General features: G+C 37.4%; 1 protein-coding gene across 1 annotated transcript in view; it reads right to left on the bottom strand.

The window, feature by feature from the left end:
* CEP89 (centrosomal protein 89) overlaps positions 1-12,784 on the bottom strand; it is a 162,380-nt gene that overhangs the window by 127,997 nt on the left and 21,599 nt on the right. Inside the window, exons 5-7 of the mRNA XM_036752388.1 lie at positions 11,878-11,980; positions 2,298-2,323; positions 821-875 (exon numbers count right to left, since the gene is read on the bottom strand). Coding sequence (XP_036608283.1) covers positions 821-875; positions 2,298-2,323; positions 11,878-11,980 — 184 coding nt within the window. The remainder of the gene's footprint in view (positions 1-820; positions 876-2,297; positions 2,324-11,877; positions 11,981-12,784) is intronic.

The following is a 12,784-nucleotide window of genomic DNA, read 5'->3' as shown; positions in this document are numbered from 1 at the left end:
ATATAAAATATGTATATATATATATATATATATATATATATATATATATATATATATATGACTTTGTTTCAAGGAGAAACCTGGAGTCACTGAAAGTGACCAGCAATTTCCCAGAAGCAATATAGCCTGTTCAGTTCTAGGCTCAGTTCATTTTCATCGGTAGGGCCTGTCCAAGATACTAAGAGACCAATTCCATACCCTCTCCACACAACTACATGCTTATCATGGTCTAGATAATAAGCATTCTTCATTCACTTGGCTTTTCCTTTATAGCTAGTTAGATCAAACTCTTTTGAGAAATTTTAGATCTTATTTAGGAGGCTCTGCAGAATTATAGGTCTTAAGGCAATTAGCAAAGTATCAATTACAAATAGGAGCCACTACACCATGAAATACTAGTCACACCACTAAATGAATATCTGTTCACTTAAAGAACTGCACATGCGCTCTGGTGTTATTTTTAAAGATGTCAATAAACATATGATATTTTCAAATTTATAATACAACACAAAAATCTGGCAAACGGACTGAAAATCCCGAAACTGAGTTACAGAAAGTAACTCCCCATAAAGGGGCTCTAGACATTTACCCTGGACATCTAGAATTTGAGCACACCCTACATGTAAACACTATCCTTCTGATATCTATCCTTCTGATAGAAATCATGCCAACCCTTGCCACAACTTTCCATCTGTAGAAAGTTCTGGGCACAGAAACACAAAATGATAAAAGAACATCTTACTTTGGGCTAAGGGAGATTACTCTTACAGATTTTTAAGTGTAAGATTTGCAATCATATTAATACTCAAATGGCAACTACCTGGAGATGGTGGCGGTTTTTCAAAAATTACATTTTCAGCAGATACTTTTTCATCCTGGGGGGAAAAGAGTAAAAAATTATATATATAAGTCCTAATTACTTCCACAAAAGATAAAGAATCATAATAATCAAAATATAAAATTCATTATTTACCACACATATTAGGACCCAACTTTTCTTACTGTTACTCTATTGTTAATAGTTAATTTTAGCTTTGAGGACTTTAATATGCCATATTTCTGATAAAAGAATCCTTGATCATAAAAAGGGATTCTCTTGTTAGTAAAAAGGGAGTACAAGTCTTCAGCATTTTCTTCTCACCTCTATAAGTCAGTCCAGTAGCTGTGTACTCAGACCAAAATGTTGTGAATGGTCTTTCAAGATAAAAACTCTAACACTCCAGAGATTACATTTTTTTTTTGCCTTTTTTTGGGGCAGGACAATTGGGGTTAAGTGATTTGCCCAAGGTCACACAACTAGTACATGTGTCAAGTGTCTGAGGCTGGATTTGAACTCAGGTCCTCCTGATTCCAGGGCCAGTGCTCTACTCACTGCACCACCTAGCTGCCCTTAGAGATTATATTCTTAAGCTAAATATTTCATCCTTTGCGGTAAACTATAAAACAGAGATGCAAATGTCATCTTTACAGAAGTACAATATTTCACGTGAATGTCCAAAAACTCAGGCACTAAAGTCTTAATCAGATGTGCTACCAAACTGGGAGGGCTTTGAGCATAAGCTGGCAAAAATACTGCTATATGAAGACCAACAAAACTAAGTCCAAGAAGCCCATTACCAAAAGGCTGGTCACTAGGTAATCAATATTTCTGTCCAAAATAATTCACCTTTAGCAAGGGATAAGAAGCTGCAATCTGCATCGGCCATACCAAAGAAATTGTCTCTCCTTTGAAATACTGAAGGAAGAAGCAGCAGATGATGAATTTCTTATTTCAAAATGCTTGGAACAGAGTGTAATAGAGAAATTCTTATCTCACTGCATGTAAAAGAGGATCAGCAGCTAGTAAGTGGAAACTGTGGAATTTTAAAAATCTTTTTCATCAATAATGTTCTTTGGGATGGTATTATGTTCCTAGTTTTACTAAAAGTTTTTCCTAAAAAGGTTTTCTGAGAAATAAACTCATTGAAAAAAGAACAGTAGCATGTTTCAAGTATTGCTGAGTAAACGACAGTTAGAAACATCTCTAGATCTGGAAATAACAATTATTGTTAGACTTACATATTCATCATGTATACTGAGTTAACCATTTCTAATCTGAAATACTTGTCCTCCACGATTAAAATTAAAGAAAACTGAATTTCTTAATGTTATGAAGGCAGTGAAATCAGACTCTCTAATATCAGTCATACATTTCTTCAAGCCATAAGAGGCATCTAATTATTACAGTAAGAAGTTAATTAACAGCTTTAAAAATGATTTATATAATAATCTTACTATTAAATTCTTTTTTTTCTTACCTTTAAATTCTGAAGAGGATGTTTACCTTTTGATAAAGAAAATGAAAAAGAACTTTTAAAAACAACAAATAAATAAATTTTACTGTCATAAAACACCAAATCCTATCTCCACAGAGGTATTAGAACTTCTTTAATAATGCTTATTTTGACTGATGTTAATTCAGTAAAGGCCGTAAGCAATAGGATAGAGAACTTTCAATATAGGAATTCCTTCTACCAGTGGAGACATTAACTCATCTATGACCCATTGGATAGTTCCATTGAATTCCGTAAGGTAGACAGAAGTTTGGGAATTTATGCAGGGCCATATAGCTAATTAATGTAAAAGACAATATACGAACAGAGGTCTTGACCCCAAGTCAAGCACCCTAACAACTGTTACACTGCCTCATATTCATTTAAACTTATAACATAAGAAAATATTGAAAGTGAGTTGCAGAATCATAGACTCTTAGAAATAATGTAGTTTAATTATCCCAATTTTATGAATGAGAAAAGTGAGTACCAGAGGTAGGAAAGGACTTGCTCAAGGTCACATAGCTATTTAGTGGCCAATGTGGGATAAGAGTCCTGTCTAACGCTCTCTACACTGCTTCATGATGTCTCTTACCTCTAATTACAATTTGACTTGTTTAATATTTTAGATTTAATAGCAGCAGTGCAAAGATCCTATACACTTTTTTGTTTTTTAATTTAATAGGGTTTTTTCTAACCTACTCTTTAAATTCCATATTTGAGAAATTAATTACAAGTCAACTCATCTATTTTTTCTAAATATTAACTTGAAATAATCATGATCTCAAGTTCACTTAGAAAATTCTTGATTATGCCAACAACGAACTACAATCCTTAGGGGTTAATGTAAACTGTTCCTTCACATCCCTAAGGATTAGCATATGACTTGTCTTCACAGTGCCCCAAAAGAAACAATCTGAGACTTTAGGTAATAGCAAAATAATGAAAACAAACAACAATATTAACAGCTGGTGTTTAACATGTGCCCTAGGTAATAGGTGCTATTATTATCCTCATTTTACAGTTAAGAAAACTGAGTCAAACAGAGGTTAAGTGACTCAGCCAGGGTCACATTGGTAATAAGTGTCTGAACAGCACTTAAACTGTGATCTTAACTCCAAGCTCAGCAGTCCATTCACTGAGCCACCAAGCTGCCTCAGTTGTCAGTCTTAGATTTTCGGAATTAGATGGAATCTTCAAAACTATCTAGTTTCATCCATTATGAAGGCAGAAATCCCCCTACTATATAATCCCTAATACATGGATTTCTTACAGATATATTTCTTCAATTCATTTTTTTTTTAAGTTCCAAAGAATCTTTTCTAAGGGCATACTTCTAAGGGTAGGGCATTAAGCTTAGTGAATACGAAGAAAAAAAAGCAGGTCAGTACCTACCATGAAGACAGCCAAGTCAAGTCAAGGTTATTTAAGGAAAGGAGTATACTACCACCTGGGAACAACAAGGAAGGCTCTGCATGGCATCAAGAAGGAGGTGTCATTTAAGTTGAGCCTTTGAAGGAAGATAAGAATTCTGAGACACAGAGATGAGATGAGAAGACAGTACATTCTAGGCATGGAAAATAAAAAGCATGGCACATGTTAGGAAGTAAAAGGCTGAAAAGGTAAGATGGAGCCAGGTTATGGAAAGACTTAAATGTGAAGGTGAGACTGTCTTTTATCCTGGAAGTAATAAGGAGTTGTTGAGGGTTTTTGAGCAGGAGAGTGACATGGTCAGATCTTGCCTTAAGAAGATAACTTTGGCAGCTATGTGACTAATTGGGCAGAGGGGGAAAAGCCTGGAAGTGGAGACCAATTAGGCTGTTAAAATAATCCAAGCAAGAGATGATGAAGGTCAGAACTACAGCGGTGGACAGGAGATGAAGAAAAGGGACACACTCAAGAAATGTAGTGGAGGTTCTTCTTAACATCCAGGTCTCTGTGAAAGATTTAAGAACTATGATCAACTATGACCAATCATAGCTCCAAGACACTAATAATAACGGTCTCACTCATCTCTTATGTCTTGGAAACCTTAACTCACTTTATTTTAATTATTATTGATTTTTTTTAATTAATAAAAACCTATTTTATTTCTCTCCCCAATCTCACTCTAAACCTCAGACCACCGGGGGAAAAACATCTTTTAACAAATGCACAATCATGCATAAATATGCCAGCCCCATGTTCCCTTAGTTACAATCCTTTATGCCAGTGATCATGTCCAGGCTTACCCTAGCTGCTTATTGTTTGGGGCTAATCTTGTCTCTGGGGATTCTGTGGCACCTCTTTGATCACTACCAGAACTATGCTTGATGTAATTCTCTGTAGGATCTTGAGGCTTAATTTTTCCTTCGGTACCAGAATAAGGGTATAGTGCATCTCACAACGCTTGGGAAGAATCTGTTTTACTAGGGACTTGCCACTGTAATCAGATGTTCTCTAAACTCAATGGAAGTGGGGAGGAGATTCAGTTAAAACTGTATATTCCTCAAGGACATCGGCTATCTTTTACCTTTCTTTGTGTCACCAGCACTTAGCACAGTTCCTTGCACATAGTAGGTGCTTAATAAATGCTTACTGTCTAAAAACATGTTAAGTTTTAATTTTTAAAAAAATAGTGGGAGAAACTGTATATAACAGAGCTTACAGTTTTAAATAATTCCCTTTTTTGTGTTTCTTTGTATATTTAAATGTTTATCTTTGTCAATGCTAAGTTTTTAATCCAAAAAAAAAACTTTTAAAGAAAGGTCATGTCGGACTAAACTTATTTCCTTTTTTGACAGGGTTATTACTAAACTCCTAGGATCAGGGGAATACGGAAGATATGTAATGTAAACTTTAGCGAAGTATTTGATTGAGTCTCACACATACTATTCCCGTGGACCTGATGGACAGCTGTTAGACAACAGTGAAATAAAACAGATTCAGAACTAGTTGAATGACCAGATCCAAAAAATAGTAATGACTACTAGTTTGATGTCAACTTAGGAGGATATCTCAAAATTCTGTCGGGCCTTGGGTTATTTAAGATCTTTAATCAATGACTTGTATGAGATATTTAAAAAATTATATTTCCACACAGGTGGAGGGAAGTGGGTTTTCTTCTCAGAGAACTAGCCTCTTCCTGCAAAAACAATTCTAAGAGGGGAAAACCAGTCTTAACTGAGTCTGTGGTTCAGATAGAGAAATTAGGTCAGCTAGGCTTCAAACACACATGTTTAGTTGCTTCATTACTATTACTTTCTCCTCCCCAGGAGGAGTTAAGACTCATTTTAATGCACATGAGATCTATGTGGATGTGTGTGGGGGTGGGGAGAACATATTAAGGGGGAAACATGAAGTAGGTATACCAGGAAGTTGTAACCTTTAGAGTACTCAGCCAATGAGGAAATGAGGGAGGGACTTTGCATTTCAGGTTGAGGATTTAAGCTGTCAGCCTTAGCTCTTTGGTGTGTGTTGTTGTTAAGGCAGCACACTCACTTCTTGCAAGAAATGCAGAATAAATGAGCTTGCCTCATCTACCTGGAGAGTCTTTGTCATTCCTTTGGAAAATTTTATTCCTAACACTTGGATAAAGGCAGTGATGGCATATTTATCAAACTTGCAAATGACACAAAGTTGGGAGGGATGGTCATGAAAACATCACAGAATATAAATCCAAAAACATCTGACAAACTAGAATGAAAGGTTGAATCTAATACAGTAAAATTTAAAAGGGAAAAAGCTGAAATACTGCATTTTGGCTCAAAAAAATGCAAAGTGAAGAACATCATAGCTAGGAAGGAGTATATGAGAAAATGCCCAGGGGTTTCAGTAGACTCCTAAGTCAATAGTGTTGTATGGAGAGGATTCTGAGAAGATGGTGGAGTAGGTCAGAAAATTCCAAACTCTCAAGATTTTCCCCCACAGAAGAGTTAAAATAGCACATTAGGGCAAACAAAGTGTGGGTGGAGACAAAGAAAAATAGGGGCACAACTGGGGTTTTCCTCGGATAGTTTGAGAAGATCTGAAGAAAAACCCCAGGTCCAGGTTTGGTCCCCATGAGGAGTGAACACCTACAGGGTAGGTTCCCTTTTAACAACAAGCAGGGAAGCCCCTTAAACAACTAGCGGCAAGCCCCGGGGTTAGTTAGTCTGAGAGGCTGCCTCGGCCCCAGCCACTGGAACTTTTTACCCCGGGATAGTGAGGGGAGTTGTGCGTTTGAACCCAGGAAGACTGCGGGAATCTCTGCTGACAAGGAATGCCAGACTCAGCTGTTGTGAAGACTGGCGGCAAGAAGGAACCACCACAAGCCCGGTGAGTGCAGAAGCAGTGGGGTAGAAAGCCTGTGGCTGTGGGCACTTACAAGAAGGCTAGAGTTTTGTTTTGTTTTGGGCAGAGCAATTGGGGTTAAGTGACTTGCCCAAGGTCACACAGCTAGTAAATGTGTCAAGTGTCTGAGGCCGGATTTGAACTCAGGTCCTCCTGACTCCAGGGCCAGTGCTCTACTCACTGTGCCACCTAGCTGTCCAGAAAAGGTTGGAGTTTTGGCTTTGGTTCCAGGATAGAGGAGAGAACTAAAGATCTGGGGCAAGAGGCACCAGTTCCCATTCCCCAGGGTTAGAGGTATTACTACCAAAAAAAAAAAATTCACAGGCAAAGAAGAAAGAATCCAACCATAGAAACCTATTACGGGAATAGAGATGACCAGGGTTCATCTTCAGAGGAGGATACTGAAGTAAAGAAACCCCCCAAGAGCAACGTCAAATAGTCACCTGCCCAAAAAGAATTTATAGAAGATCTTAAAAAAGACTTTAAAAATGAAATGAAAATCAACCAATTAGAAAAGAGATCCAGAATCTCCAGGAGGAAAATGACACCTTGAAAATTAGAATTGGGCAAAGTGAAGCAAGTGAAATTATCAGAGATCAAGAAATAATTAAACAAAACATGAATAATGAAAAAATAGAGGAGAAAATGAAATATAAGAAAAACAATAGATTTGGAGAATAGATCAAAAAGAGAAAATAGAAAAATAATTGGAGCAACTGAAAGTCATGATAAAAAAATAATCTTGATACAATAATGCAAGAAATAATTAAAGAAAATCATCCTGGGGGGCGGAGCCAAGATGGCAGCTGGTAAGCAGGAACTAGTGTGAGCTCCATACCAAGTCCCTCCAAAAACCTATAAAAAATGGCTCTCAACCAATTCTAGAACGGCAGAACCCACAAAACAGCAGAGGGAAGCAGGGCTCCAGCCCAGGACAGCCTGGATGGTCTCTGGGTGAGGTCTATCCCACACGGAGCTGGGAGCTGGGAGCTGGGAACTGGAGCTGGGAACAGAGTGGAGCAGAACCCAGCCTGAACTGGCGTGGACCATCCAGACCAGAAGCTGGGCGGAGGGGGCCCTAGTGCCCTGAATCAGTGAGCTGCAAGCAGTTACCAGACTCCTTAAGCCCAGAAACAACAAAGACTGCAGAGAAGGTTAGTGGGAAAAGCTGCGGGAGTAGAAGGAGTTCGCTGTTAGGCTTCCAGCCCTGGGGGCAGCGGAGGTGGGGCAGCTACAGCTGTTGTTACTTCCGGCTCCAGGCCCACCTGGTGGGAGGAATTAAGTGGCGGATCAGAGCAGGAGTGCACCGCCTGCTGAAGATCTAAGCCTGGTCTGGGTTGGGGGTTGGGGAAGGAGCAGTGCTGGTGTGGCAGAGCTGGCACCTCCCCCCCAAACGTGGAACATAGAACTCTCTAGTCTACAAGCAGTCATACCCCACTGAAAAACTCAAAGGTCAAGTTAGTTGGCTGGGAATATGGCCAGGCAGCGAAAACGCACCAAGATTCAGTCTAAGACTTTGCATTCTTTCTTTGGTGACAAAGAAGACCAAAACATACAGCCTAAAGAAGTCAATAAAGTGCAAGAGCCTACACCAACAGCCTCCAAGAAAAACATGAACTGGTCCCAGGCCATGGAAGAGCTCAAATAGGATTTGGAAAAGCAAGTTAGAGAAGTAGAGGAAAAATTGGGAAGAGAAATGAGAAGGATGTGAGAAAACCATGAAAAACAAGTCAATGACTTGCTAAAGGAGACCCAAAAAAATACTGAAAAATACACTGAAGAAAACAACACCTTAAAAAACAGACTAACTCAAATGGCAAAAGAGCTCCAAAAAGCCAATGAGGAGAAGAATGCCTTGAAAGGCAGAATTAGCCAAATGGAAAAGGAGGTCCAAAAGACCACTGAAGAAAATACTACTTTAAATATTAGATTGGAACAAGTGGAAGCTAGTGATTTTATGAGAAATCAAGATATTATAAAACACAACCAAAGGAATGTAAAAATGGAAGATAATGTGAAATATCTCCTTGGAAAAACCACTGACCTGGAAAATAGATCCAGGAGAGATAATTTAAAAATTATTGGACTACCTGAAAGCCATGATCAAAAAAAGAGCCTAGATACCATCTTTCAAGAAATTATCAAGGAGAACTGCCCTGATATTCTAGAGCCACAGGGCAAAATAGAAATTGAAAGAATCCATCGATCGCCTCCTCAAATAGATCCCAAAAAGAAATCTCCCAGTAATATTGTCGCCAAATTCCAGAGCTCCCAGATCAAGGAGAAAATACTGCAAGCAGCCAGAAAATCATCCTGAAGCATTAGAACAAGGCAGGGAAGCAGAAATAGAAAAAATCCATTGCACACCACTTAAAAGAGATCCTGTGAGGAAAACTCATAGGAATATCACCGTCAAATTCTGAAACCCCCAGCTCAAGGATAACATATTAAAAGCATCAAGATGAAAACAATTCAAATATGATGGCACCACAATTAGAATTACACAAGACCTAGCAGCAGAGACGCTAAAGGACCCTAGATCTTGGAATACAATGTATCAAAGAGCAAAAGACCTGGGGCTCCGGCCAAAAATATCATACCCTTCAAAATTCAGTATTATCTTGAAGGAAAAAATGGACATTTGACAAACCCTCAGACTTTGAAGACTTTGTTATAAAAAATCCTCAACTTAATAGAAAATTCGACATACAAGAACCAAGAGAAACATAAGGTACACACCAAAGACTGCCTATAAGGGATTTATAAGAACAGACTGCTTGCCTTTTATATAACATAAAATGCAAAATGTATGTCTAACATTCTTTTTAATAATTGTCGAGCTCATAAGGAAAAGGGGGATAAACCTGACTATGATGTGAATTTAAAAAGTAAAACCATTTAGAAACAACTAAAAACAGTAACTATATTATATGAAAGAGGTACAAGAAGAAGAAAGGATAGGGGCAGCTAGGTGGTGCAGTGAGTAGAGCACCAGCCCTGGAGTCAGGAGGACCTGGATTCAAATCTGGCCTGACACTTGACACATGTACTAGCTGTGTGACCTTGGGCAAGTCACTTAACCCCAACTGCCTTCCCTTCTCCCCTCCAAAACAAACCAACAACAACAACAACAAAAAAAGAATAAAGGATACAGAGGACTTAGATGGCGGAGGAGGGCTGGTAGTTCTGGTAACCTACTTTCATCATTCAGGAATGGGTTTAAGAGGGAACAATACATATATATTTAGAAGAGTATAAAAGTCTTCTAAATTTAGAAGAAACTGGGTGGGGGGAGGACAAGGGAGGGATTTTTAGAGGGGAGAATGAGGGAATAGGTAAAGGGTATTCAGATTTATGGGAATGGAAGGATAGGGAAGGGATCCTTAGAGAGGGGAAGGCAAGTAATAGGAGGGCAGAGTGGTTAGTGGAGGAGAGGGGTAGGCAAGTAATAGCAAGGCACTGTAGAGGGTAGAAGTAAAGTAGAGGAGGCAGGAAGGATAGGAACCAAAAGATATGTATAAACATAAAAAACAAAGATCAGGAGTAGATTATGTTTGGGAAAGTATATATCTATATACGCATGTATATATGTATGTGTATGTATATATCTGTATATGTATGTATATATCAAGAAATATCTAAATTATACTGTAACCTTCGGGGGGGTGGGAGGAGGGGAAAAAAAGAACAAAGTTAAAAAGTACACAGCAGAGAACTAAAGAGAACACAAGGAAGCAAAGAAAAGATGGACAATTCTCAACACAAGGTGTATTATTTATCATACAGGCTTTCTTGAAATGAAAATTTATTGTTACATATTTTGAATCCTCTCCTATGTTCTGCTATGTGCATAACATGCTTTTTTTTCTATCTTTGTATTTAAGTTTATGATATGTTTTTGTTTCTTTTTTCTATTTTGTATTTGTGTTTTGGTAAAATAAAATAAAAAGCTGTTTAAAAAAATAGTGATGTGTGACAACTAGCAAAGCTAATGTAATATTGGACTGTATTAAGAGAGAGAACATGTCCAGAATGACAGAAATAATAGTCCTACGATACTCCTCCTGATTAGACCACATCTGAAATACTATGCCCAGGACTAGGCACCACAGTATAGGGAAGACATTGAAAAGAAGCTAGAATTTGTCCAGAGAACTAGGAGTCAAAACCATGTCAATATGAATATCGGTTACAAGAACAGAGGATGTTTAGCCTAGGGAAGAAAAGATTTAAAAGACACATAAACCCTGTATGAAAATACCTCAAGTCTGTCCTGTGGACCAGGAGTTAGACTTATTCTGATTGATTCTAGAAGGGAGAATGGATGGAAGACAAGCAGGTTTTGAATCAACAAAAGGAAAAACTAAGAATTCAAGCTATCCAAAAATAGAACAGGATGCCTTAGGAGGTAGAGTTTCTCCACAATTAGAGACCTAACACAGGTGTTGGTGCAGGAGTCACCCAGTTAGAACTCACAGATACGCTGGCTAATATTATCAAGGATCTCATAGAGGAGATTCATGATGTAGTTCCTCACCTGTGAAGCAACTTTCAATAAGATTCTATGATTCACATATTTTCTTTTCCCAAGCCCCAATGTTCAATCAGAAAAAAAAGATTAAAATATCACCTGTCCTTTTCATGTCCTTTCTAGGACTTCGAAAAACCACTAAGGAAACTTTCCACATTTCTTGTGTTGCCAACACTTATTTCCACGTTAATTAACAAATCTTGGGTTTAATTAATTTAAAAGTTTAAAAATACATCTATTGGAGGGGAATGAGAAATAGTCTTTTACAATGGTATTATGAACCTTAATTATCTGAGTACACGAAGTAACATGTTCAAATAAATTTTGTTATGTAGGTGGGCATACAGGAAAAATGTCATAACTTTTTGTGAATTACCATAATTCCTGTCGATAACCCCTTTGCCTCTATCTGCCTTGTATGCTAGAACTGAACCTAAAGAGAATTGCTTTGTCTCTTTAAAAAGTTATAACATTCATACAACTTATTATCTAGAACACTTGTTTTTAGTGATGGTAAAATTCCTAAGAAAATATTACCCTCAAAATGCAACAGAATACAGAAACACACATTGCTAAACATTTTGAAAATGTCTCCTTTGCTTTCAAATAGCAGTACTTAGGTGTAGTAATATAACTACAGTCAAAATGAATAAAGATGTTATCCCCTCCAAGTACAGTAAAATTTTTTAGACTGAAATTTTTTACGTTAAAAAAAATTCTCACCTTTCACTTGCAATGAACCAACCTCCAAATCTAGGAATTCACCTTGTTCAGAAGCAGTTCCATCCTTTTCAGTATAAGCCCTAAAAACCAACGGATCTGTGTCCTAGATTTAAAATGAGAGCAAACAGATATAACATGAATCTTCTGTGTAAAATGTCATTCTGTGTCCTAACAGCAGCAAGGAAAATTGACTTATTAAGTATGTCGATAGGTCGATGCCCAATTCAACTGTTCAACAACTATTTAGTGAATGCCAATTTTGTGCCTATTTCCAGGCTAAGCATTGTTAGTTTAAAAAAAAGAAGTATGATACAACCACTGCCCTCAAGAAGCTTATATTTACTGGAAAGAATTATATACATAAACTAAAAAATAAATGATATCTTATGCTTCATTATCTGTGACAGAACCTATCCCAGAGGTGTTTTTTTAAACTTTGACCAGAAAGCATATAGAAATTAAACAAGTATAATGGATGAGATGGGAGGTCATAAAAACAACTAATTGCATATATCTTAAGCATGGTTTCTTTGCTGCACCACAAAAAAAGTTGAGAAACAACATTGCTCTATGGCTGCATCTTTATTAGATGCCTAGTCAAATTGTTAACATTTGTTTTAAGTAAATTTGATACTGTATATTAAAATCTAGATTTATACAGAAAAAAATTAGGAAATGTCCCTCTAGTGCCTCCTCTTCCACGTACATAACTATACTACACTAATTTATACTTATCTTACTGTATTTTCAAATTCTACCTTGTATTACTGCCATTCATCTACTTGTTCTATCTCTCTCATTAGATTATACCCTCCAGTAGTAATGGGATAGGGTCTTGTTTCTGTAGTAACTCATGGTAACTATCTCATAGCAAATGGCTCATAGTAACAACCACTGAACCTTGTAC

This window comes from Trichosurus vulpecula, chromosome 3 (genome assembly GCF_011100635.1).
Source record: "Trichosurus vulpecula isolate mTriVul1 chromosome 3, mTriVul1.pri, whole genome shotgun sequence".
Lineage (NCBI taxonomy): Eukaryota > Metazoa > Chordata > Mammalia > Diprotodontia > Phalangeridae > Trichosurus > Trichosurus vulpecula.
This window is presented reverse-complemented; position numbering and strand designations above follow the sequence as displayed.